Source organism: Bison bison, unplaced genomic scaffold (assembly GCF_000754665.1).
Source record: "Bison bison bison isolate TAMUID 2011002044 unplaced genomic scaffold, Bison_UMD1.0 scf7180017864456, whole genome shotgun sequence".
In the NCBI taxonomy this organism is placed as follows: domain Eukaryota; kingdom Metazoa; phylum Chordata; class Mammalia; order Artiodactyla; family Bovidae; genus Bison; species Bison bison.
In genome coordinates, this window is record NW_011495018.1 from 7,088,716 (window position 1) to 7,115,470 (window position 26,755).

At 37.1% G+C, this 26,755-nt stretch overlaps 1 protein-coding gene across 2 annotated transcripts in view; it reads left to right on the forward strand.

The window, feature by feature from the left end:
- METTL10 (methyltransferase like 10) overlaps nt 1-24,751 on the forward strand; it is a 33,782-nt gene extending 9,031 nt beyond the window's left edge. The window contains exons 4-8 of one of the 2 annotated variants that reach the window (XR_826975.1): nt 5,882-5,989; nt 8,519-8,735; nt 12,506-12,695; nt 18,327-18,418; nt 22,815-24,751. Coding sequence is in view for 1 of the 2 variants with exons in the window: in XM_010859168.1 (XP_010857470.1) it covers nt 5,882-5,989; nt 8,519-8,735; nt 12,506-12,600 (420 nt within the window). In the remaining variant the exon portion in view is untranslated. Of the gene's footprint in view, nt 1-5,881; nt 5,990-8,518; nt 8,736-12,505; nt 14,243-18,326; nt 18,419-22,814 lie in introns of those variants that run through there. The other variant, XM_010859168.1, reaches the window with a different exon arrangement.
- The last annotated feature ends 2,004 nt before the right edge of the window (nt 24,752-26,755 follow it).

Genomic DNA, 26,755 nt, shown 5'->3' on the forward strand with positions numbered 1-26,755 from the left:
TCCTTTTCACTTTCTGCCATAAGGGTGGTGTCATCTGCATATCTGAGGTTATTGATATTTCTCCCGGCAATCTTGATTCCAGCTTGTGCTTCTTCCAGCCCAGCATTTCTCGAATATACTCTGCATATATGTTAAATAAGCAGGGTGACAATATACAGCCTTGTCGTACTCCTTTTCCTATTTATTAGATTATATCAGTGAACATACTTTGTATGATTTAAGTTCTTTTAAATGTGTTTGTTTTATTATCCAGGATATAATCCGTCTTGGTGTATGTTTCACATGTACTTGAAAAAAAAAAAAAATGTTCTGCTGTTACCTGATAGAATGTGTTGACTAGATTTATGGTGTTTGGTGGTGGTGGTATTCAATTCTATACCTTTACTGATTTTCTATTCTATTAATTATGGATATAGTAATGTTGAAGTGTCTATCTGACCAAACTGGTAAATTTGTCTGTTAATTTTTATTTCTGTCATTTTTTGCTACATGTATTTGCAAACTCTGTTCAGAGCATACACACTTAGGATTGTATGTGTGTTTTGATTAATTGACCTGTTTATTACTGTATTATGTTCCTCTTTAACATTGGTTGTTTTTACTTTGAATTTCACTTTTAATGCTAATAATAAAGCTTTTAAAAAAATTGAGATATAATCTGCATGCCATAAAATCTACTCCTTTAAAGTGGTTTTCAGTATATTCACAAATTTGTGTAACCATCACCACTGTTTTAATTCCTGAAGATTTTCATCACCCCAAGGAGAAGCCCTGTATTCATTATCGTTCACTCCTTATTGCCCATTCCCTTCAGTCCTTGGCAACCACTGATCTACATTTTGTCCCTGTGGATTTGTCTGTTCTGGACATTTCGTATAAATGGAACCATCAATCTGTGGTCTTTTGTGTCTGGCTTCTTTCATTTAACATACTATTCTCAAAGTTCATCCATATGGTAGCATGTATCAATGCTATATTCCTCTTCTTGCCCGGTTAATATTCTGTTGTATGGATTTGTCACATTTTATTTATCTACTTGCCAATTCATGGACTTTTAAGTTGCTTCTGTTTTTTTGGCTACTATGAAAAATGCTGCTATGAAAATTTGTTTATGTTTTTGTGTGGACATATGTTTTTATTTCTCTTGGGTATATAACCAGGTCCATACGGTTACTCTATATTTAACCTTTTGAGAAATTGCTTGACTGTTTCCACAGTGGCTATATCTTTATACATTTCCATGAGCACTGTTTGTGAGTTCCCTTTTTTCCATATTCTCACCAGAACTTTTTAGTATGTGTCCTTTTGATTATAGCCATCCTTGTGGGTGTGAAGTTCAACATTTTTATATTAGTTTTTGCGTGATACATCTTTTCCTAGTCTTTCATTTTAAGCAGCCTGTATCATTATATTTGAAGTGAGTTTCTTGTAGCCAGAATATAGATGGGTCATTTTTTTTTTAATCTTTTTTGAATTTCTATCCTTTAATTGCTCTGTTTGGAACATTTACATTTAGATTTAGGTCTGCCATTTTTATTATTTTTTTTCTTTGTTACCTCTGTTTTTCATTCTTCCTTTCTGCTTCCCTGCTTATTTTGGTTAATTTGACCATTTTTTAGTATTCCATTTTAATTAGATATATCTATATAAATGTCTTGGTATAGTTTCTTTAGTGGTTGCTCTAAGGATTTGACTATATCTCTGGATTTTTTAGTGGTTGCTGTGGGTCCCGGGGAAGGAAATGGCAACCCATTCCAGTATTCTTGCCTGGGAAATCCCATGGACAGAGAAACCTGGCAGGCTATAGTCCATGGGATTGCAAAAGAGTCAGACACGACTTAGTGACTAAACAATATTTAATGTGTTTGGAGCTTTTTTACTACAGATTATAATATACATTATTTACACAATCTTCTTAGAATCAATGCTTTACCGTTTCAAGTGGAATGTAAAAACCTTACAACATTTGAGTTTTTTAATCTTCCCTCCTTTATGTTGTAGTTGTCTTAAATATTATCATTATATATGTTGAAAATCCTGTTGGATAATCTTGTAATTATCCTTTGTATTCTCCTGTCAAAGGAGAATAGTAGTTAATAGTAGTTGTTAAGTAAGTAAAGATACTTTTGCAGTTTTTTCTTCATTCCTGATCTTCTGAGTACGTGTATTTGTTCTGGAATTAATATTGTTTACTTTCTGTCTAAAGAACTTCCTTCAGGGATGATTTTTAGAGTAGCTTTGCTGGCTAGAAGTTTTCTTAGTGTTCCTTCATCTGAGAATGTCTTCATTTCACCTTCATTCCTGAGGGATGTTTTTGCTTAATATAGAATTCTTAATAATTGTTCTTTCAGCACTTTAAAAATGTTGTGTCACTTCTTTCTGACTTCCATAGCTTTTTTTAAACTATTATGAAATGTGTTTGGCTGTACTGGGTTCGTTGTGGCCCACGGGCTCTGTGATCTTCTTGTGGCGTGCAAGGTCTTCAGTTGCCGCGTGTGGGATCTAGTTCCATGACCAGGGAGATGGGACCCAGGCCTCCTGCGTTGGGAGCGTGTAGTGTTAGCCACTGGACCGCCAGGAGGTCCCAGAACCGCCACGGTTTTTTATGAAGAATCTGCAGTTGTCTGAATGGTTGTGTTCTTGTAAGTAATGCATCATTTTTCTGAATGCTTTCAAGATTTTTTCCATTTTCTTCTAGTTTTTAGCAGTTTAATCATGATGTACCATGGCTAAGATTTCTTTCTGCTTATCCTATTTGGAGTTCACTGAGCTTTTTGAATCTAAGAACTTATGTCTTTTGTCAAATTTGGGATGTTTTCAGGCTCTCTGTGTTAAAATTTTTTTTCCCCTCAATAACATTCTTTCCTTTTGAGAGTCTGTAACTATCAGTTAGGCCTCTTTGTATTTATTGTCCCACAGGTCCCTGAAGCGCTGTTCATTTTTTTTCTAATTAGTTTCTGTCCATGGATCAGATTTGATAACTAGCATTGATGTGTCTTCAAGTTCATTGACTTTTCTTCTGTCATTTCCATTCTGCTGTTGAGTCCACATTTTGCAGTTGGTTGATAGTCTTTAAGGCTCTTTAAATTCTCTGTCTTTAAGGCTCTTTAAATTCTCTGTATATTGTTTGTTTATTTAACTTGGTGATCTATTTATTGTAGAAGGTAGTTTATTAATCCCAATGATTTTTGCATGGTGTGGACTTTCTAATTGCATCTTTATAGTACCATTTAAGCATATTTTCTGTCCCCTGTGTTTTCTGTAGGTTGGGAGTTAGATCCAGAATAAGGGTCAGCAAACTATATAGTTTATGAGTCAAATCTAGGATTCCCTGTTTTTATAAGGATTTCTTGGAATACAGCTATATTCACTTATTTACATTATTATCTATAGTTTATGTGCTACAGTAGTAGAGTTGAGTAGGAGTGACAGAGACTGTGTGAGTGGCCAAGCCTCAAATATTTATGCTCTGTTCCTTTAAAGAAAAGGTTTGTTTACCCCTGATCCACAGATTTTTATCAAATTCAGTTTTTAAACAAGTAAATTTAATAGATGGTTATATCATGTTTGGTTTCCTGTATTTTTGTGATGTTAACAATCATTGCTCATACTTGGTGCTCTTTTCAGTGATCGCCTACCTTTTTGATGGAGATATATGCGTGTGTGTGTATACACACACATATATTTTTTTTTGCTGGGTGTGTTATTTTAGATTGGCATTTTCCTTTCACTGTTTCCTGGCTTTCATTCTTTGACTTATTGTTAGCCATCAGTCTTATTGTTAGTCTTTAGAAGCTAATCTGTCATACTGTATCCCCCACCCCACTCCCTGAATGATTTTGAGATTTTTCTGTTTTTGGTTTTCATCAGATATATTATACTATTTATATATAATATAAATTGTATATTGTGTCAGATGTATGTTATACTGTATTATCTTTGTTTTTATTGTGCCTTGAGTTTATAGTGCTTCTTGAATCTGTGGCTTCAGATACTTTGTCAGAACTAGGAAATTCTCAGTCATATGTCATTTTCTCTTCTGCCCTATTTTTATTTCCTCCTTTTCTAAGACTGTTATATGTATTTAGATCTTAATACTCTGTGCCATATTCTATCTTTTATGTTCTTTCCTGTTGTTAATTTTCCATCCTTCTGTCATTCTGTGCTTAACAGTGGCATTTTCTTCTGACCTTTCTTCCACTTCAGTATTTTTTGTGTTTGTGTCCAGTCTGCCATCAAGCCCACCCTTGAATTTCTTAATTTAATTATTTCATTTAAAATTTTTCTTATTTGTATGGTTCTTTGTTATAGGTTTCAGTTCTGTTACAATTCCCCAGATTGTCATTTATTTCAGTGTTTTAAGGATTTGTTTCATTCTTTTTTGTTTTTTGCTTTGACTGTGGCATGTGGGATCTTAGTTCCCCTACCAGGGCTTCCCCCTACAGTGGATGTGCAGAGTCTTAACCACTGTACTGATAGGGAAGTTGCATTAAGTATCTGTTTCTGATCATTCTTTTATTTGAATCTGCTTTGGGCCTTTTCCTAATATAAGTTTTTCCCTCTTAGTTTTTGGTCATTTATTATTCCCTTGAATGTCTGCTTATTTCTCACTGAGTGCCAGAAACTGAATGTGAAAAATGTTGGCAATAGTTTGAGAATGAATGTTCTAGGAACTTAAAATGTCTGTGTATGCTTCTTATACAGTCCAAGGGAAGAGTAAACAAGTGTGGAGAAGCAGGAACTAGTTAGGAGTCAATTGACAGAATCATCCTGCATTCTAGGTCTGATAGAGAAGGAAGTGAGGGAAACGGGGAGAAAACGAAGCTGTTAAAGAATGCGAATTGAGATCACTAAAAGAATAGGAGGTTGGCATCAAAGAAGGGATATTAGATTATTTTTTTTTGATACTAGATCTTAAGACTGAAAATAAAAGTGATCAAAGAGAAAAAAAGTGCTCTGTGGAGAATAATTGTTGGGTTGAGTTTAGACTAGGAACTAGTCACTTAGAGTTGAAAAGTCTAGGTAAGTCTTAAATGACTGGCAAAAAGCAGGAAGAGAATTTCAGGCTGTGCTTTACTTTGCAACTTCTTTTCTTCTTCAGATTTCCTTTGAAATTGCCTTTAGCCTGAATGGTCTGACAATGTTCAGCATAGTTAGAGCTGAAGACCAGAGGCCATCATGCTTCTGGTCTTAGGCTTCTCACACCTCGCACCCTTCCATGGGTTAATGTGGTTAGTAAACAGCTGGATTGCAGGTTTAGTTTCAAAACTCTTTAGTTCACTGAGCTTTCTTTAACTCTTTGGGGGTATTAATACCTGCCCAGTGTATGACAGGTTTTTTGTAAAGGTCTACTGGAATGTGTGAACTATTTTAAAAATACTGTACAAATGGAAGGTGGTTAATAGTCACATGGTTGGTGGAGAATTACGTGATTTATAATTGCACTCAAGGAAAAATTTTAAAAGCAAGGACTTACTACATATGCATTTAATTTATTCATTAACTTAATTGTGTTAAGAAAAATTTATGACAGATTTATGTGTGAATTGGAGCATATCAGTATTGGAAATTAATACTACCTTTTTCTGCTTTAGGACAGAAATACACATATATTCTCATTGTCTTTGAGAAAATGAATTTCTTATGAAAAAAAAATCAAATATTGTAAAAGCAAATAAATTGCACATTATATGAATTTAAACATTTAGTTTCTATTTAGATTCTATAATAAAATTTAAACATGTTATACTATTAGAGGGTATATGTCATTTGATGTATTAATAAAATAAAACAGTCTGGGTCCTAACAGAATATTATAACTCATAGGTAAAACAGTATTTAAAATTTTAGAAAACTAAAGTATAAAATTATCTGTCTCCAGGCAAAATTTGGTTTCTCTGATGTTACTGGAATTGATTATTCTCCGTCTGCAATACAGCTTTCTGGAAGTATTATAGAAAAAGAAGGTTTATCTAACATTAAGTTGAAGGTAACTATTATTTATATTGCTGCCATTGTTATTTTTATTTATAATAAGTTATAAAGTTTAAATGTGTCTGATGTGTATTAATTTGCTGACATCCTTAAACTCATAAATTAAGGATCAATCATAAATAACCCAAAATGATAACTTTTTAAGTAACAGTATTAAAATTTTCAGTCTAGTCAGTTTGAGGAACTTATTTTCTCCTCTTCCTCTTATGTTCAAGTATGTTTATTTTGCCTTTCTGTCTCTCTTTTTTTGCAAATACACACGAATAATAGCTACCTTTGGATTAACCAGATAAAAAATTTGTAAATGCATAAATTGGTATAATGCCCCAAAGATTACTTATTTTGCCCTCTGATCTGTGAGGAGATGACGACATGTGCATTTACATTTTTATCCTGGGCTTCTCCTCTGAACTCCAGAAACGCTGCATATTCTATAGTTCCACTTAGATAACTAATAGCCTATTAATTAGTCCAAAATGAAACTCTTGGTTTCTCCCTTTGCCTTCCCACTAACTCCCATCCCCATCCCACTCTTTCCTTTTTATTCAACAGCCAGGAATTCCCTGGTGGTCCAGTGATTAGGACTTAATGCTCTCCTGGTTCAGTCCCTGATTGGGAAACTAAGATCTCAAAAGCTGTGAGGTGCTGCTGAAAAAATAATCCTAGAAACGATTTTGTTGGTTTTATCTTTAGAATATTTGAGAAAATGTGTCATTCCTTAATATTTCCACTGTTGCCTCCTAGATCCAAACCACCATCAGCAGCCTCTTACTTGGCCTTCCCAATTCTACTCTTACCACTCTGCTGTGCATTACCGCAGAGCAGCCAGAGTTATTTTATTTATATATATATATATAATTAAATTTATTTTTAATTGAAGGATAATTGCTTCACAATATTGTGTTGGTTTCCGCCAGACATCAGCATGAATCAGCCCTAGGTATATATATGTTCCTTCCCTCTTGAACCTCCCTCCCACCTCCCTCCCCATCCCACCACTCTAGGTTGTTACAGAGCCCCAGGTCTGAGTTATTTTTTTAAAGTGTAAATCAGCCTCCGAACACTTGCCCATTGCATTTAGAATGGAATCTGAACCCCCACCCAGCCTTACAGAGAGAGCCCCTTGGTTTTTACCCCTTTCCATCTTTATCAGTAATACTCTAGTCACTCTGACTTTCTTTCTGCTCCTGATACGTTTCAGCCTTGTTTTTCTCCAATCTTTATTCCTGCTGCTCTCTGCCTAGAATGTTCTTGCCCCAGATCTTAGTTTGTTTGGCTCATTCTCATCATTCTGATCTCTTCTCAAATATCACCTTCTTAAAGAGGTCTTGCCTGACTACTTTTCCAAAACATTTCTCTTCCTAATCACTCAATGTCTTTATTTTTCTCTTCATAGCACTTTATCTGAAATAATGTGGTTAACTTATTTATTGGTTGCCTCTCCTTTTAGAGAATATGAGATATATTCTCATACAGAGATCTTTTGTTTTGTTTGCAGTTATAGTCCCAGGGCCTGAAATGTTCCTACATGTCATAGGTGTCTATGAACTATCTGTTGTATACATGAATACTTTTATACAGGCATTTAGGATAGAAACTTCTCCAGACTTGACTCTTAGGAGGGGTAGTCATGGTTTTGCCTCAGGTGGAATGATGTGGGGTGGGAGTGGGAAGCCTATGTTTGAGTGTATGGAAACATACAGTACTCATTTTAAAGTCAAACAATAACAGAGTTTTAGATAATACACCATTTATAATTATTTTGTTTATATGAATAATCACAAACTGCTTAATTTTTCAAAGTAGCTTTTCAGAATTAATTTTGTTGGCAAATTATTTTGAATATTTTATGAAATTGAGGCAGATCACTATTCCAGATGCTTCTGAAGTATCAGTAAATTATTGAAAATGAATGAGATGAATGATACATGACTTTCAAAATCTGAAATGCATGATATTTGAAAAGTTAGGTAATTGCAGTTTAAACAGTCCTTGAATTTCTTAAGCTTTGTGCTATTTGTTGTAGTTGCTTTGTAAGCTGCTGAGTCAAGGCAATACAACTTTTGATTTACCATGTTTACTTCAGGTCAGACAACTAATAATATCTGCTAAAAGTCATCACATTTCCAGTGACCTATTTGAGTTCCAGATACTTCTTTGTCATTTAAAAAATATGTCAAATATTCTGCTTTTCAACAGAAATAACTTTTTCATAAACTGGGCTTGTGAGTTCCATTATGTGCTGGTGTTATTAGGCAGTACACCTGGCTTTGATTTGTTTCCAAATTTGTAGAGATTTGGAATGTCCAGGAAGCACTGTCAGTCTTGCTTACCAATCTTAGCTTTAATGATCTTGGAATGAAGCACATAAAAGTTAGCTGTAAAGTTGAAAATATGTTTATTATATGTAAAATGCCATTGTAATTAATTGCTCCTTTTATCTATCACTTTTTACAGATTGTTACTTAAATTCAGTAAAGATTGTGTGTGGATTGTTTCACATAGACATTGATTTTTAATATAGGTAGAAGACTTTTTGAACCCTTCCACAAAGTTGTCTGGATTTCATATTTGTATTGACAAAGGGACTTTTGATGCCATAAGCCTTAATCCTGACAACGCAATTGAGAAGAGGAAACAATATGTGGAATCTCTCTCCAGAGTGTTGAAAGTGAAAGGCTTTTTTCTAATAACCTCATGTAATTGGACCAAGGAAGAGTTGCTAGATGAATTCAGTGAAGGTAAATGGCTGTATATTGTTTAAATGTGTTCTTACCTCACGTTGAACGCACTCAAATAGGTTTTTTTCTTGGTGTTACAGTGTTTTACTTTTCTGTTTGTGGGAGTTGCCTGCTTTTCTTCTTTGTTAATAACCATGGCAGTACTTTTAACTGTATATTCAAAGAACAAAGAAATAATATTGGTTGAGATCCAGAGTCCTTTGTAAAATTTTCCAAGAAATTCTGGCAGTTAAGTACTAAAATTTATGAGCCTGTAAAAATTAAGTTCTTTATTTAAGCTGTATAATCTCTTATTTAGAGAATCAAAACAAAGAAAGCACATATATTGTGCTTCTGAATTCAGTGCACTGATATACCAGTAATTAGTAATAATAGTAATAATGCAGGTGGTATTAGTGTTTTTTAAAGTCTTATATGGTGAGAGTTTTAATTCTGTGGATACTGGTGCTCATTTAGGTGTTGAGGATTTTTCTTCTTGTTTTAAGTGTATATTCTTTTTTTTTTTGACATTGCATAGAAGCAAAACATAGGAATTTAGAAGAATTACTGCGTATTAATTCTTGAGGAAATCTACTTTTTTGCAAGATTTTGGTGCCAAGACAGGAACATTTTTTTTCCCCCCAATTAGCAAAGTATAATTAGTACTGTGTCTACTAAATGGGAATCTTGTGAGAATCTTTAATCCATACGCGAATACTTTGAGCTTTGGCAGACTGCTCCTTGCATGGTTGAAGGGTTATTTCACCTGTCACTTACTCATGCGGTACACAGGCCTTTCTGGAAAGTACCTTGAGACTCTATAGCGAGATGTTTGCTTGGTTTCTCCTTACACTCCATTTCAGGTTAGTATTAAGGGTTTTTTTTTAAGGAATGGGAAGAATTTTCAGGATGGAGTATTAATAAGTGACATGGTACTAAATTTGTGGTTAAATTTTGAACTTCAGTTGTCACAAGCTAGCGGGAAATGGATTTATAACTATGTTGCGTGTGCTTCATCTCAGAGTTTGTTTTCTTTTGGTAGTGAGGGAATAGGCAGTAGGAGGGAGAACACCTAACACATGTCCTTCTGTGTGCATTCGATGGCTTTGGCAGGTTATATAATGTAAAACTTGAAGTGTTTGAAGCTTGAAATGAGAGCTTGAGGCTTCTTTATTGCTGCCTCTGGAAAACAAGAATGATGTGATTTATTGTCTTTTATTTCATGTCATTAATTTTATTATCTTCTGTGTTAGATTTGTTTCCTTTAGAACTGTTGAGGCCCTGTACCAATAGTCTTTTTTCCTGAAGCTTGACAGTTTTAATAAATGCTCAGTGTTACACTGTGTAGGGCAAGTTCCTTTCCTGGTTTTTAAATACAGGTGTTCTCTTTTACCCTTGAAACCACCAGACAAAAACATATTTGTCTGTCTTTGATAATGAGGAACAGACTTCAGCCTGGTAAAGAGTGCTTAAAAATCTGTCTTTGAGAACTACTAAGTAAATTCTTTAGCTTATGTTCAGTTTCAGAACTTAATGCAGAATTTAAATAAGCGAAATGTTGCCACAGGAAATGTTAAAGAAATAATTATATACACTGAAAACATTTTTCTTCTCTTAGAAAATGGTTTTTGGAGTTAGCCACAGGACACTGCTATGCATCACTGCCGAGGGGCTTCTCACTGGGGTTTAAGATTGGCTTCTGTGGTCCCTTTTGCACAGAATAAAGCTTGCTTCGCTAATTTTTTCAGGTTTTCTGCTTCTTTCCTAATTTGAAATGTAAATGTTCATAAATCTGTTGAAATGAATTTTTCCTTTATAGCCCTATTATATAAATATTTGGTGGTGGTATTTGTTTAGGTTAAGATTGCTTAATCATTTGCCAGACACTAGGATACTCTAATTTGATGTCCAAGGAACTTGACTTTGTTACAACTAGGGAATTAAAAAAACTCAGAAACCTGTCTTACAACAAAAGTAACCTAGATTCATTATGGAAAACATTTGAAAATATCAGTAACCCCAACACATAAGTACATAGATTATAACAATTAAAATTAATTATCTCTGGTATACAACCACTTTTAACACTTTGATGTATTATCTACTGAATGTTAGTCCAGGGAGTTAAAAGATTAGTTCTAGAAAATTTACACAGACAGCTCCATTTTCTTTGGAAAATTTTTATTATGAAGTATTTGAAACACAATTTCAGAAAACAGATAGGGGCGTGTCCGCATGTATCCACCACAGTGGCTCCATTTTTTTAGCATTAAAATATATTATTTAAAAGGCCTGACCTTCTTTGGGAAGGTTTTCTTACGGTTATTTTTTTTTTTTTACAGTTATTAATTAGCATTTTAATATCTAGTTATTTATTAAGATTTGGTGAACCCTGGTTACGAATATGAACTATGAAGAAAAGTATAAAAAACCAATTAATACAATAGTATATATCCTTTTAAGCATTTTTTTCTGTTTACAAGAGTTATTTGAGCCTTAGCTCAGGCATGGAAACTTAGAAAATATAGGCATCTCCTTCCCCAAAAGAAAAAAAAGTTTCTCCCAAACTGCTAGTCCCATCGTGAGAGAAAACCATGGTAAACTGCCACCCACCCTTATTTGTCTTATTTTTTAAAAACAGAATAATAACATTAAATTTCCATTTTGTTTTATAGTTTAGGAGAACACCACATTATCTTATTTTGATCTTTACAAAATCACTGAAAGTGAATTAGGGCAGTGATACCTGTAACCTTCTTGCGTAGAAATTGAGGATTCTGGGTGAGGTAAATTGGCCTTCACCTAGTAACCTGCCGTCTAGTAAGTGGTGGGGGTGGGACTTGAACCAGAATGTTTGAATCCACGTTAAGTGGGGAAAAAAAAGAATCAACCCTGCACTGCTTTGGCAGTTACTACTTCCTTGTCTTCCCAAGTTGAGTTCAGTTTGGGTCTGTATCTTGGGTTCGAACTGTTTTTTTACTGTAGTAAAATGTATCTGACATAAAATTTACCATTTAGCCATTTTTAAGTGTTCAGTTCTGAGGCCTTAAGTACATGCTCATTATTGTGCAGCCATCACCCTGTCACCCCCATCCATCTCCAGAACTTTGTCATTTTTATTTCCTCATTATTTAACTTTCCTATGTTAAAGTGCTTTTATATATCTGATATGGATTAATTGAATTATATGTAGAAAGCACTCAAAACAGTACCTGATGCATGGTAAGACCTCAACACATGATAAGCTGCCTACAACTGGATGGTTAAGGAGGCTGATGGAGGTGTAGGGTTTGCGTGCTTAATGGTAACAGTGCATGTGTCTTAGTCACTCAGTCGTGTTAAAACCTTTGTGACCCCATGGACTGTACCCACCAGGCTTCTCTGTCTGTGGGATTTCCCAGCCAAGAATACTCCTTCAGGGGATCTTCCCAATCCAGGGATTGAACCCGCATCTCCTGTATCTCCTGCATTGCAAGCAGATTCTTTACCTGCTGAGCCATTGAGGAAAGCCCTATGCATGAAGGGATGATGAAAAGGAAGTGAAGGAAATGAGGGATGGATGGAAAGCTTCTTTTCTTCAGTTTAATTTTGTCTGTTGCTTGTTGATTTCAGTGTTTTGGAGTGTATATACATATACACATAGTGTAGAATTGAAAATCATAAAGTGAAGTTTAGTCACAATGCAGTTTGGAATCATGTAGTTTTATGAAAGGTTCTAAGGTACTTTGTTAATACAAACATCCCTTCACTGTGGGAGTCAGTCCCTAATGAAAGTGTTTTAACTTTGGCAGGATTTGAACTTTTCGAAGAGCTGCCCACACCCAAGTTCAGCTTTGGAGGCCGATCTGGAAACAGTGTAGCAGCGTTGGTTTTCCAAAAAACATGAGGCTTTTCACTGGACAGACTCAGTTAGTGTCTTTTTAAGAAGCTCTACATCAAAGTAAACCTGACACAGAAAATGCAAGCGCAAGTGAATGTTTAGTGAGTATACAGGATGCACATTTTGAGGAGAAGTAATGGGTTGTTAAAAAAAACATCGTGAGCATGTAAGTGGTTGGGTTTTAGAGATCAACCAAGAATAATTTTAAAATTTTCTTTTGTATTTGAGATGTAAATATTTCTCTTTCAGATTAAAAAAATAATTCCTGTAACTGCTGAACAGCTAAAACTTAAAAGCAGTAAATGAATTTACAGAAAGCTCGTATCCTTGATTTTTGCACCTCGGTAAAGGTGAATTGAATATAGCTATTTATGAAGATTTGATCAAGCTATTCCAGGGTCAGACTAATAAGCCAAATGACTTTCTTAATTTTTTATTGGACTATTATAAAACATACTAAGTGTGATATTTTGGGTTGAATGGTGATTTTTTTTAATGCTTTAATATCTGAGAAAATGTCTCAGCCCCTACGTGTGTAATTAAAATCAGATAAATATATCAGTTGATCAAGAAGTATTTACTGAGCTTTGTTTTGGCTGATGGCTTTCTGTACACTGTGGGAGCAGGAGGAAAGACAGCTGAGAGGCACTGTTAGCGGCTGGCGCTGTGTCTGGCTGCGTTGTCTTCCGGAGGCATTGAATTCCCTCAGCATCTTCTGCAGGCGCGTATTACTTATTCCTGTTTCTACACATCAGACAGTTAGTACAGGATGGAGCCAGGGCTCCTCTCTGGGTCTGCCTCTAAAGCCTGTCTCTAGTAGTTTGCTTCCCAGGGATAAGTTTCTGCCGTTACGGCATTTACAGTTCATTAGGGGAACCAGGACTGGTACACCGAAAATTCTGTCAGAGAAGTTGAGCAGTTATTTTTAGTGGCTCTGCAGCTCCTTGTTAGTGACTGTTGGTTGGTGGACTGTGAGAATAGTGAGTCATCCGTCATTAATTTTCACTGTCTCCCTACTTGTCTTACAAGACTGGCTAATCAAGAACTGAATTATGTCATTCTTCTGTCAAAGGTGGTGTAAGTTTTACATATATACATCCTCAGGGCTCTGGAGACAAGATGTTCTAGTTAGGCACTGATCAGCAAGAGAAACAGTTTATTTATGATCGTTTTTGAAAAAATAAGTTTTATTAATCCTCACTGCCATTTTGTCTATGGGCTGATGTTTTAATATTGGAGTCATAATACAGGTTTTTAAAAAATGATAATAGTGTTTATGATTTGCAGCCTTTGGGTCTTGTTGGGTTATAAAACAAACAGAATTTTTGTTTGTTTAGCAAATGCTTTTCCAGTACTGAGCAAGTCTAGCATTACACCCTTTTTCTTTTCATTTTTGTCTGGAGGGAGACAAGGGGAAGAGAAGAGTAGTTTGGTTTAGATCAACATTAATCAATCATTAAGATAACTATCTGCCTTGCACCGGATAATTGAATACATTTCCATAAACTTTCAACACAAATAACACTTTTGGAAAAGCTTTAATTTTTAACATGAAAACATGAGAAATAAAATAAAATTTTGTTGTTTAAAAATTAAATTTTAATTTTTAATACATATGTGAAAATTAAAATAAAAAATTTTTAATTATAAAAATTAAGATATATGTGATTTAAACATATAAAATTAATTGTGTTGATGTTATAAACTAGACTCAGGATCTTAAACCATAGAAAGTGTTATATAATTTATTGAAGTGATCTTGTCTTTGTTGTTTTCCAGGTTAATATTTCTTGATTTTAAATACCATATTAGTGTGTAGGTACTCTTTTAGAATTCTGAGTTGTTAAGTTTATGCTATTGTGAAGCATCAGTGGAGCAAAACAGGCTTTCTGTGAAAACCAGACTAAGACATTGAGTTTGATTCACTGATAGTTGGAGAGCGCCTTTGTTGAAAAGCTCCTTGAGTCACTATTGTGGGGGTATGTGTGTTCCGTTTGCAGAGATGTAGGACTTTTGGCAGGAGAATCATGGGACTGTTGATAAGGTTAGGAAAGGGGAGTTGTCATCTCTTCTTAGCAGTTTAATCCTGCTGGAAGCCAGCCTCTCGGAGATTGAAATCAGGACAAATGGAAGGTCCAAAGATGCTAACAATAAATTATTAATATTTTCAAATAATACCACACTTTCAAAACCAGGCCCCAAGTTACTGAAACAAGTCATAAACACGTTATTATCAAACTTAGTTTTGATATGTCATATGGATATGTGGGTAACTGCGAAGGAAATCATGCCGTTCTAAAAGGGAGCAGTAGGTTATGTAGTGAATGCTGTTTTATCTGGGCAAGAAGTTGGAATTGTAATTTTATTTCATCAAAAGACACCCTTATTTTGAGAAGACTTGTTTGAAATGCAAACAAGATTTCTCTGTGGAGCCTGCACAGAATTGTTGCTTTTCACGATGATGTTATTGCCGCATAACAGTCCACTTCTGTGTGTAGGAAGTGTGTGTGCAAGTCCAAAGGGATTGGAGGCCTCAATGGGTGAGTTACACCAATTAACAAAGGGAAAGTTTTCAGAACATTTTGTTTTAAGCCAGGTGCACAAGTTAGAGTTGCTTTTTGGGCCTAGTGTTTATGTATCTGAGAATCAAACCTGACACTACTCTTGGCAGCTAGACTAAAGCCATTTTAAAATAAGTACAAACTGTCCTTGAATGATTCTTTTCCCTTTATAGTGGCAATGAGTTTGCCTTTTCTTCATCTGTGGTATGTGTGCAATTTTCTGTTTATTTGGGGGGAAGGAGGGAGGTAAACATACATGAAAGACTTTTAGTCTTTATATGAATAATGTGTTTCAATTCATTTATTTTTAAATTTTCTTGATACTGTAACACATTATCTATATGTTGACTTTCATTCACATTCATCCAGAGTATAATAGAAACCTTAATTTTAAAGAACCCAGATGAATAATTAGGTTTTATGTGGCTTTGAGATAATTGTTCTTAAACTGATATGCAAAGAAATAGAGTATCCCTGCCAATGTGAATAGACTTTGATTTATGTTCTCTTAAATAATTTTATTTATTTGTGTGTGTGTGTGTATCTGGAAGCCTATGATGAAAAGGTACATGAGTGTGAAAAATGAGTTTCTCTCTACATCAGCATTCTACCCCTGTGGGGACACTTGGGTTTGATTCCCTGTTGTTAGCACTGTGAGCTAGACAGAAGGTATGTGCTCCAGAGACAGCCTTCTGCTCTGAGAGCAAGAGACCAAGCATCTTGTGTTCCACTGTAGTAACCTCTTTAGCTAATTGTGTGTGTGTGGAGGAGGAGGGGTGCCGAGGGGTGTTGCTGGGGTCTGAAAGGAGTCTTGTCTAGTGCACTTCACAGGAAGGAGGCTGCCTGTGACCTGGAGTCTTGATTGTGGGAGGTGAGGAGTGTGGTAGGTTGAAGGACAATTCCATCGGGGGGAAAAAATTAGGAAACCCTGTCATTTCTCTTGGCTAGGCAGAAAACAGAGATGTCCTTAAAGAGGGGGGGAACACATGAGCATGTTTTATTAACAGTTAATAGAAGAAAATTAATGCTAATTTATTCTTCATACATACCATGCAATTTGTTAGAAAAGTAAAAGAATAGTTTGAGATTCTTTGGTCAATTGGTGGATTCCTATGTTAGGGCCATAGAAATGAAACTCAACATTAAGCAGACAAACACGCAAGCCCACAGGCTACATAAATGCTGAATAAAACCAGCTCTACAATGGAGCTCTGAAAAGCGGGGGGCAAGAAGCCTGATGAATGATTGAATATGACCTTAGCAAAGTCCCTGGAGTGCTGTTGAAAGATCATTCATTTCCAGCTTAGATGTCAAGATGGGCTCCAGTAACCAGAGGGAAAAAAAGAAGAGTTTGAGTCGGTACTTACTGAGTTTTAAAAATCTCTACAACACAGTGCATTAAACTAGTCATTAAAAGGACTTCTCTAACTGCATTTTAAGCTGCCACTGTATGGACCTGTGGTTTAGGCCCAGAGAAACCAAATTAAAAAGATAGGAATAATTCTCAAGACTTGAATGTATCACTGTCCTGCTTTTATGGAGTAGAACTTCAAAAACTGGGGCGCAGAGGCGGCAGAATGTACTTTTGTCATGCTGATACCATTGTAAGAAAGACTTTCGACCGAGAGATCAATTGTGCCTTAAAGTATTTCCCAGTTACTTGCCTAGTTTATTGGAGGAAGATATAAAAAAACGAACCTACTTTTTTCATTTTTTAATTTACTTTTTGCATTTTTAAGTGATCCTTCCCAAATAAGTCACAAATTCTTATATTTATAAATATGTATTTTTATTACTGCATCAGGAAATAGTAAGTATGTTAGCGAGCGAGCTTCATTGTGCATGGTATCCAGAAGCTTTTTAAGAAAAGTGAATCTGACAATATATTTGTTTCTCCAAATACCTAAAAATTTTTACATGAGCCAGCAATTAGCATACTCTGGATATTATCTGAGGAGCTCAGAAATATGAAATACTCTGCTTGAGTAAGGGGACCCGGAAGTGTATTTATCACTCTTCATTAACAGAGATGAAGCAGTGTATCATGATGTGATTGTAGCAGAATGGAAGCGCTGCTGGGGTGGCTGCTGGCTCCCCTGCCCTTGCGTTCCTTGCTGCTTCAGAGTTGAGGGAATAGTCAGGACGAAGAGGCTAAATGTAGAAGAGAGTGGGTGCTGCAAGCTCACATTTTTCTCCCAACCCCTCCTCTAATATGAAAATGTCAGTCCTTTGTTCCCATCTAATTTTAGTACATCCTGGCTAAAAAAAAATGTTAGGATGATTTCCAACCATGGAACTTGGAGGGGCGGGGTGGGAGAGGGGCAGAGTGGAGGAAAGAGCCGTTTACATTCCATACCCGTCTGCCGTTCTGTGACAGCATCTCACCCCTACTCTGTGGATTTTCGTGATGAAATAAATTTACATGCACTGGAGCAGCACTAATTAGGTTTTCCTTCCATGTCCTCAACAAGAAGTCTCACTGGAGTCTGAATGGGGAAAATCCTAATACGGTATTTAATAAAATGTACTGGGCTGAATTAAAGAGCTGTTTGCAAATTTTGGAAGACAGGCTTGAAATTGTGAGTGAAAACTACATGTTGTGTGATTTATAAATAGAGCCTTCGTGAGTCAGTGAAACTGCTTGTATGCTATTTTTTGAATGAGAATAATATTTGTTGATTTTTGAGAATCAGTCATAAGCAAGTCAGAGTTATTTATTCTCTTTGGATTATACTTCATGGTAGATTTAATATATTGAAACTCACATTGGCATAAGCCTGACCTTTCCAAAAGTTTGCTCATTTAGTGAGCTAAGGTTTCCTTGTGAAATCTTTGTATGGTAAGGACACTACATAGCCAGAATTGAGAGATCATTTTGTTAAGTCCGTTTGATTAATGATTTAATTTGCAAAAAATGCAGTAATCACATTGATTTTTGAACTTGAAATTTGTTTTTGTTTTCATTTTACAATAGCATATAATTTGCTTTTAAAATCTATTAACTAGTAGAATAAATATCAGCAATGATATTTTTAAAATACTAAATTTTGGGGGTGAAAATGACTGGAACCTAGGCAAGTCACTTTCCTTTTCTGGGCTTCCGTTTTTCTTTTTGTGAAAGAGGGGTGTTCAGTATGTGATACTTAAAGTTCCTCTCTACCTCTGTAATAGCTGGCATTGCCGTGGACTGGGTGGCTCAAACAACAGAAATTTATTTTTCATAGTCTGAAGACTGGAAATTCCAACATCAAGGTGCCGACAAGGTAGGTTTCATTCTGAGGTCTCTCCTCTTGGCTTGTATGCAGCTGCCATCTCCCTGTTAAGTTCACGTGTTCTCTTTGTGTGTGCTTGTGGGGAGAGAGTGTGTGCAGTGTGCAAACTCCCTGGTGGTTCTTATGAAGCTCTTGAGTGTTTCTTCTTGTAAGTGCACTGATCCCAAGGTGAGAGCCCCACCCTCATAACTTCATCTAGCCATAATTACTTCCCAAAGGCCCGCTTCCACATACTGTTTCTTTGGGTGTTAGAGCTTCAGCATAAATTTCTGGGGGATACAAACGTTCAGTCCATAATAACTTCTGAAATTGATCTGAGGTTTAGAGAAAACTTAACAAAATAGATTTCCACGATATATGGAGAGTTTAAATACTCCATTAGCTAAATATCAGTTTTTAGGTCACTTTATGATTCTTTTAAACCAAATTAGCTATTCATGTATCTGAAAAAATACATGTACATATAATAAAACAGTTGAAGCCATCACAGGATTGTTTTTCAGTCTGAAAATGTCTTTGTGCGTTCATTGGTAAACTTTAGATTTGAGTATTGATTGCCCCTGATATATATTTGATAATTCAGTTTATATTCATTTGACACAGAGATGTTTTATATGAGAAACTCAGAAATTTACATCTAATTTTTCACTCCTACCTTAATTTTATTATTTTTTAAAACTTCTTTAATTTTTAAAAGTGTTGGGCTGTGCTGGGTCTTTGTTGCTTCAAGTGGGCTTTCTTTAGTTGTGGTGAAAGCGCTTCTCACTGCAGATGGTTTCTTTTGTTGCCGAGCATGGCCTCTCGAGCTCAAGGGCTTCGGTAGTTGTGGCTCCTGGGCTCAGTGGTTGTAGCCCTCAGGTTCTAGAGCTCATTGTGGTGTGCTTAGTCGCTCAGTCGCTCAGTCATGTCAGACTGTCTGCGACCCCGTGGACTGTAACTCACCAGGCTCCTCCTGGATTCTCCAGGCAAGAATCCTGGAGTGGGTGGCCACGCCCTCCTCCAGGGGGTCTTTCCAACCCAGGGATCGAGCCTTGGTCTCCCACATTGCAGGCAGATTCTTTACCTTCTGAGCCACTAGGGAAGCCCCTAGAGCTCGAAGGCTCAGTGTTTAATAGTTGTGGTATGAGGGCTTAGTTGCCCAGTGGCATGTAGAATCTTCCCGGACCAGGGATTCAACCCTGCATTGGCAGGCAGACTCCTAACAACTGGGCCACCAGGGACTTTCCCCGCTGTAATTTTGATAAGGTGATAAATAATCTGATAAAACTATGATAACCCAAAGAATCTCTCTAATTTGATTCTTCCCTATTTCAAACACACACACTGCACACTCAGAGATGACTTTATTTACCACTTGAAAGCCCTGGGTTTTTGAGGTTTCTACATTCTCATGCTATACAGAGTGTAGTATATGGGTCTGCCCTTCTATACCTTGTACCTCTTTGAGGTACTGTCAGTCTGTTCTATTGGAGAAGACAATGGCACCCCACTCCAGTACTCTTGCTTGGAAAATCCCATGGATGGAGGAGCCTAGAAGGCTGCAGTCCATGGGATCGCTGAGGGTCGGACACGACTGAGCGACTTCACTTTCACTTTTCACTTTTCACTTTCATGCATTGGAGAAGGAAATGGCATCCCACTCCAGTGTTCTTGCCTGGAGAATCCCAGGGACGGGGGAGCCTGGTGGGCTGCCGTCTGTGGGGTCGCAGAGTCGGACACAACTGAAGCGACTTAGCAGCAGCAGCAGCAGCAGCAGTCTGTTCTATAACTGCTTATCCCCCTCAGTGAAATTGAACTATTTTAAAGGTACTGGCAAAGTGCCTAGTATATAGTAGATACTTATTTCAAGTTGGTTACCCTTCAGTACCTTTCTTTGAAGTAGTTTGATATAGTGGAGAGAGAAGCAGTTGTATAGACTATACATGATAGGGTAGTGAATATTAAGTGAGAAAAATGTAAATCATCTTAGCATGATTCCTAGCACATACCAAAGCCAAATAAATATTCTTTTCTGCAAAGAAACCTTCTTCCCATTGGAGCTAATATATTGAATGGTTCAGGATTTTAACCCTCAGTGCCACCGAGTTAATGTATTCGGATCCATCCTAAGGCATTTGTATTCCAGCAGTGATGAGATGAGTGAGTAGAGGAGGATGAGAGGTAGACAAGGAAGAGGGAAAGGCTGGCATAGGTGGGGCCTTTCCAGATTATCTTAAATCATACTGCACAGCTCCTTCTTCAGTCTCTAGATGGGACTGGTGCTAAAAGCACCTTTTTATTTAGTAAGAAGTGGAGACCAGATATCATAATGCTGGATTTTCATGAAATCCCCTTTATAATTTGTTGCAGCAGATTCTAGGAATCCCCCTCAAGTTTCTGATCATTATCTGTTTCAGAGGTCAGGAGGTAGTAATAAGTGTAGGTGTTGTGGGGAAAAGGTTACTGTGGATGCTTCTGAATTGAAAACAAATGGCCACGGATATGGTACATTTTCCTCAGGTTTGAACTCCAAGGCTTTGTTTTCAGTGACCACTAACGCGGGACCGGACCAAGATCCCCCATGTGACCTTGTGTGTGTGTGTGTGTGTGTGCGCGCGCGTGTGCGTGTGTGAGTCTCTCAGTTGCGTCCCACTCTTTGCGGCGACCCCATGGACTGTAGCCTGCCAGGCTCCTCTGTCCATGGAATTTCTCCCAGGCAAGAATACTGGAGTGGGTTGCCATTTGCCTCTGCAGGAGATCTTTCCAACCCGACTAGGCCACCTGGAAAGTTGGACTAAGATTTTTATCATTGATTTCCACCTTTCATTATCTAGGTTTGATTTCTTTGATCAGTGAATCATGTTCATTTTCTTTGCTGTAAGTTAGCAGACATTCACAATGGCATTTTAAAGTTTGATGTTGGGCAGACAGTACTTGAAGCAGTTTATATGATTTGACCTTGGTGTATATTACCGACAGTATAGTTGGTAAAGTACAGTGAATCAGTTGTTTACACTAGTGTAGAAAACGCTTGGTTTGCAGATTTGTTTACTTACTTAACCTTGTTATTCGTGGTTAAATGAATACCTTAACGCTTAGAGTGCTTAATACTACTGTAGAAATGCTGGCCAGAGGAGTGTCACTTTCTCTGGGCAACTGACCTCCAAGAGTTTAAGTCTGAACCATTTTAGAAGAAGCTCTACATAGATGAGGTCAGTACAATATGATGTATATCATCAGGATAGAACATAATCAGAGTTTCACTACTTTCAATTCGGTAAACATTATAGTGGTTGAATATCTTGGTTTGATCAAGGTGTTTTTTGTTTTGTTTCTATGAAAATTAAAAGGAGATGTAAAGTAGTATTTAAAATTGCAAACCAGCTTCTCATTCATATCAGTTCTGTTTCAGGTCAGCTGCAGGGCATGCTAGGACAAAATAGGCAAGGCTGGCTGGCCCTCTTACAATAGTAATGGATAGGGTAAAACAAAACGTCTCGGCTTTTGGTTAATAGAGAAGACTGAGAGAACTGAGTGAGGAAATTCACAGGCTGGTAGAATACGTGGGGCAAATGTTCTTTTCATACTGCTCCCAGGGATGTTCTTCCATTGGAGCCAGAGACCAAATTTTTTTTTTTCTTGATATTTTAAATCCAAAGGATTCAGTCTTAAGATTGGGTATTTAAACTCTATGAAATCACAAGCTGTATCTTTCAGTTTCCTGTATACCTAATGAAAATGAAATTTACTCATTTCATTTTCATGGGTAATAGGCAGGATAGTGGTAGCTTTAACTCACTAGGGATGAGTTAAAAATAGATTTTTCTTGAGGCAATGACTTATATGACAGGTAGTTGATAGAAAAATTAAGTTAAATTTTGGGCTGAATATCTCATACTAAATCTGAATTCCACTACAGAATATTTGAAGCAAAAAATTGAAATGATTTTCATTTGAAGATGACATAAACATTGAGTGTGCTGTTGAAGTGTTTTCTAGATTAAATTCAATGTGTAGCAATATGAAAATGCTATAGCTTGTTTTTAGCGATGATTTTGGTAGAGTGTACTGAGGTAGACGCGGTTATCGGTGACTAAGCGTGTTATAGTGTCTGTTTCAGCTGAGACCATAAATAGATCAGGGAAAGGCCAGGGACTGATTATGCTTTTGAGTCTTAGTATTAAAATAGTTTAAGTAGGTTTGGTAAGATTTACATATGTCAGTGACTTTGAATGTAGATTTACTTTGCTATATTTTTACTTATTTACCATGCATAAACTTTCCAGTGTCTGTTTTTTCATGCTTGAGTTTTCTTTTAGCACATAATACTTACAGGTACTATTAATTTTGCAAGGAAAAAGTAATATCAAATTGAAATAAGTTTTAACTGTTGCTCTGTTCTTTTTAGCTTCCTTTACTCAGAGCCCTTCCATGCAGTGAGTTGCAAGCGTGACATTTGCTGTGTTTTCAGCACCTGCCAACTTGGAAACCAGGGTTTGTGCTCAGGACTTAGGCTTACAACCCACACTTTGTGGTGCACAATGCCGTCCCAGCTGGCATGCTTCGTACCTCAATGGTGCTAGACGCTCAGTTACAAAGCTGTGCAGATTCACATGCGCTGATTTCAATAGGCAGTCTCCTTCAAGCTGCTTTCAACTCTCATTTTGTATCAAAAGAGTTAGATTGGTATCATTAAATTCACTGCTGTGCTTATTTTTCAATGAAAATAAATTCATTTTATTTAGCTCCTGAATCAAAAAATGACTGTCTTCGAGAACCAAAGTTCCTCTTAAAAAAAGGTGAATGTCTACAGATATGGGAGATAGATTTATGTATCTGTATGAGATTCCAGCCAGGGCTATAACTCATTTTCATCAGTGGAAAGGTTTCAGAACAAAAGATAAAAAGAATAGAAAGGAAAGAACAGACATTTTAGTGTGTTGTAACATGCTTATGTAGGTAGGGCTGTTAGTTGAAGCTGGATCATACGTATGGGGACGATTATAGAACTTATTTTTCTAAATAAGCTCTGAATAAGAAAATTGCCTCCATAGTAGGCTCAGATTTTTGGCTTCCACTGACAACCAAAAACTTTCCATCATTTTCAAAGCAGTGTATTTTGCTGATAACTTGCTTTCAGTAGCCAGTCTCTGAAAATGTTTCAGGTGGACTTGGTGATGTCTATCTTCCCATCATCTATTATAAGCGATTTTAAAAGGTTCTGCTTTTATAAAGATCTTTTCAAGTGTAGAAAAGACAGTGTGAAATGTGAATGACTGGCTTTTAATACAGCACTTGTGACAAAGAAGCTGTGGCTTTGGGAAGCTGAATAAAGGGGTTAATACACATGCATCTGCATACTGCTGTTGGTTCCAACGTATAACATGTCTGATGTTTGTTTCACTCCCATTCTTAGTCTAAAAAGAATGTTATTCTCAGAGACAAACCAGTTTACCATCTTTCAGTGGTCACCACTCTTTTTACAATCATAGGTACAAATAAATTTAATGGGAAAAACTGAACAGTATTGACTGCTACTTGCTGAAATGTCAAAAACTTAGCTCCCTGTTGTTTGAACATCATATTTATCTGGTTCTAAAGACACAAACACAGAACACCCACTAACTATCAAGGACATTTCTGAGTACTTAATCAGAACCCAGTCTTTACCCTCTGCACAAATGTGCTTAGGTGAATACTTTTATTAGCTTGTTGATACAAGTTATAGTTGGTTACACCCTTTCTTAGTAAAATACACCCTTATTGTCTCCTGTTGCTTAAGAGCTTTAAACTTGGAATGGGAGCACCGTCTAGTATAGAAAGCCACTCAGTTTCTATCTCCCCAGCAGTGCTGAGTGGACATGTCATGCATACCACACACACACAGGCATTCCTTCATTTGCAAGTTCTGCTTTGGGGAGGGGAGCCAGGAGAGCCAGTATTGACTGTACTTTTTCCCTGGGCTTCATATGTTGGTCTTGGAGTGAGACTGCAAGTAATCCCTACAGTTTATATTTCCCAGGGTGTTCTGTGCCTTAACCAGGTTAGTGTCGGTTGGTGATAATGGAAAAGTTGCAAGTGATCATTTTTGGATTATTTTATGGATTTATTCCTAAATTGGCCCATGAATTTGCATTTAGGTTTCCGGTTGTGTTCTAAATCTGGTTTTGATTTGGTTTTGACCTTTAAGGACTGAACAAAGGTAGACAGCTTAGCCCTCCTACCCCCGTCCTCTGACTGCAGCTTACATTGTTTTAAATCCAGTTTGACTGAGTTTATATTTACTTCTTTGAATTAAGCAACTCTAATATACAAACTTTGGGGTAGGACTTTTTATAATAAAGGACTGTGTAGTATGGCCCTAAAAAGCGGGGCATCATATATCTATTCTGCTGCTGCTGCTGCTGCTGCTGCTAAGTCGCTTCAGTCATGTCCGACTCTGTGCGACCGCATAGACGGCAGCCCACCAGGCTCCTCTGTCCCTGGGATTCTCCAGGCAAGAATACACTGGAGTGGGTTGCCATTTTTTTCTCCAATGCATGAAAGTGAAAAGTGAAAGTGAAGTCGCTCTGTCATGCCCGACTCTTAGCGACCCCATGGACTGCAGCCTTCTAGGCTCCTCCGTCCATGGGATTTTCCAGGCAAGAGTACTGGAGTGGGTGCCATTGCCTTCTCCGTATCTATTCTATAGGACTTTATTACATGATATGGGAAGGCCCACAGTATGGAAGACTAGTGACACAGGCCTTAATGTGTGTATTTTTAGTCCTTAGACATTCAAATTAAGTAAATGAGAAATAGCTATATATTGGTTAGTAGCACAACCCCTGAAGCAGATAGTTTTTAGTTCTCTACACTTTTAAGAAAGCCTAAAAACCAGAAAAACAGGCTGCTTTAGGTTGGAAAGGAGGTGTTACGGCAAAGGAGCTTGCCATAACCACAACCCTTGGAGTTTTGTGAGACTAAAATCATCCTGAAAGCAACAAGAATAATGGTTGCAGTAATTGTTTCCAGGCTCGGGACCCCTGAATTTTGTTTTTTAAGTTGACCCCATGAACTAGTAATTGCAGGAATAAACTGAATGTTTGCCAGCAGGAGTCACTCTAGGCCTCCTAATAAAAAGTAAATTAAACTATATCCGTAAAGCTCTCAAAGGCTGAGGTGACACTGCATGCGTAAGATGGCATGAGGGCAGTGTCACAGCATTCTCAAATTATCCTTGTGCCTTTCTTTGTTCCGTCTAGGAAGACTTGGTTTTTGCTGCTTTCAAAATTGGCCCTTGATAACTTGTTTTAAAGCAGAGTGTATATTATAGGTCAGGATATCGGTCCCATAGTCGATATTAGCTTGGTTTGGCTTTCTTGGATGGATTGATTGTGTCCCACATCATCTACTTGAATGAATGCTCACATCCTTCTCCTGGTTGTGCCTCTCAGTCTTGCAGCAGAAGTCATTGGTGTGAACTGTAGTTGGTGTGAAAGGAGATGTTAACTCGTGGTTTTCTGCAAAAGAATGGGTCCAGTGTAATGGGAAACTGAAATATGTTAGCAATAGCTGTGAAATATAATAGTTTCCCAAGTGCACACAAGCTCAAGAAGTTAATTGTTCATTTATGTTTGATACTGGGATTGAAACATTGGATTAAAACCAATTAAATGTTCCTAGAAGCAACAGAAAAAGTTTCCTGATTTATGAATAGAACCATTGAAATGGCGCAGACACAATCCATGTAAAGTAATGAGGTGTTTTGTTTTTTTGGCAAAGGAGAACACAAAACAGGCATAGGGAGTTCTTTTAAAAAACCTTCTCTTTAAAAACATCTTTTTGGACAAGGTCAATAAAATAACATACACCAGTAGGAAGGCCTAATGGGAAATCTAGGGCTTCACTTCACAAGGAAAACAATCCCCCTCCCCCAGGTGAGCGGCACAATGAAAATACTCTGCTTATTCTATCAGGGTTACATTCCTGAACTTAAGTCAACATCCTAAGTTACAGAACTAAACATGCTCTGCTTCTGCTTAGCAACCACAAATCCTTCCTTCACCAGTTGCATATATTTTGGATGTGGCTTCCGAAGTACACATTCCTTTATTTCGGTCAGCGCCCCGAGTTAGGAAAGGAGCGCTTTATTTTCCAAAAGCGCGACAGACAACACTCACACGGCTCCCCCCGTCCCCTGCCGCCCAGCACGCCACTGAAGCGATGGTTTCTTTAAAACCTCAAAAAAAAAAAAAAAACAAAACACCCCAACAACCCGGAAGCTGGACGTCTGAAGTCCACGCGGCCCGGGGTTTTCGTCCCGGCTCGTGCGGGGGGCGGCCCCGGGGTCTCTGGCTCCGGGCCCGG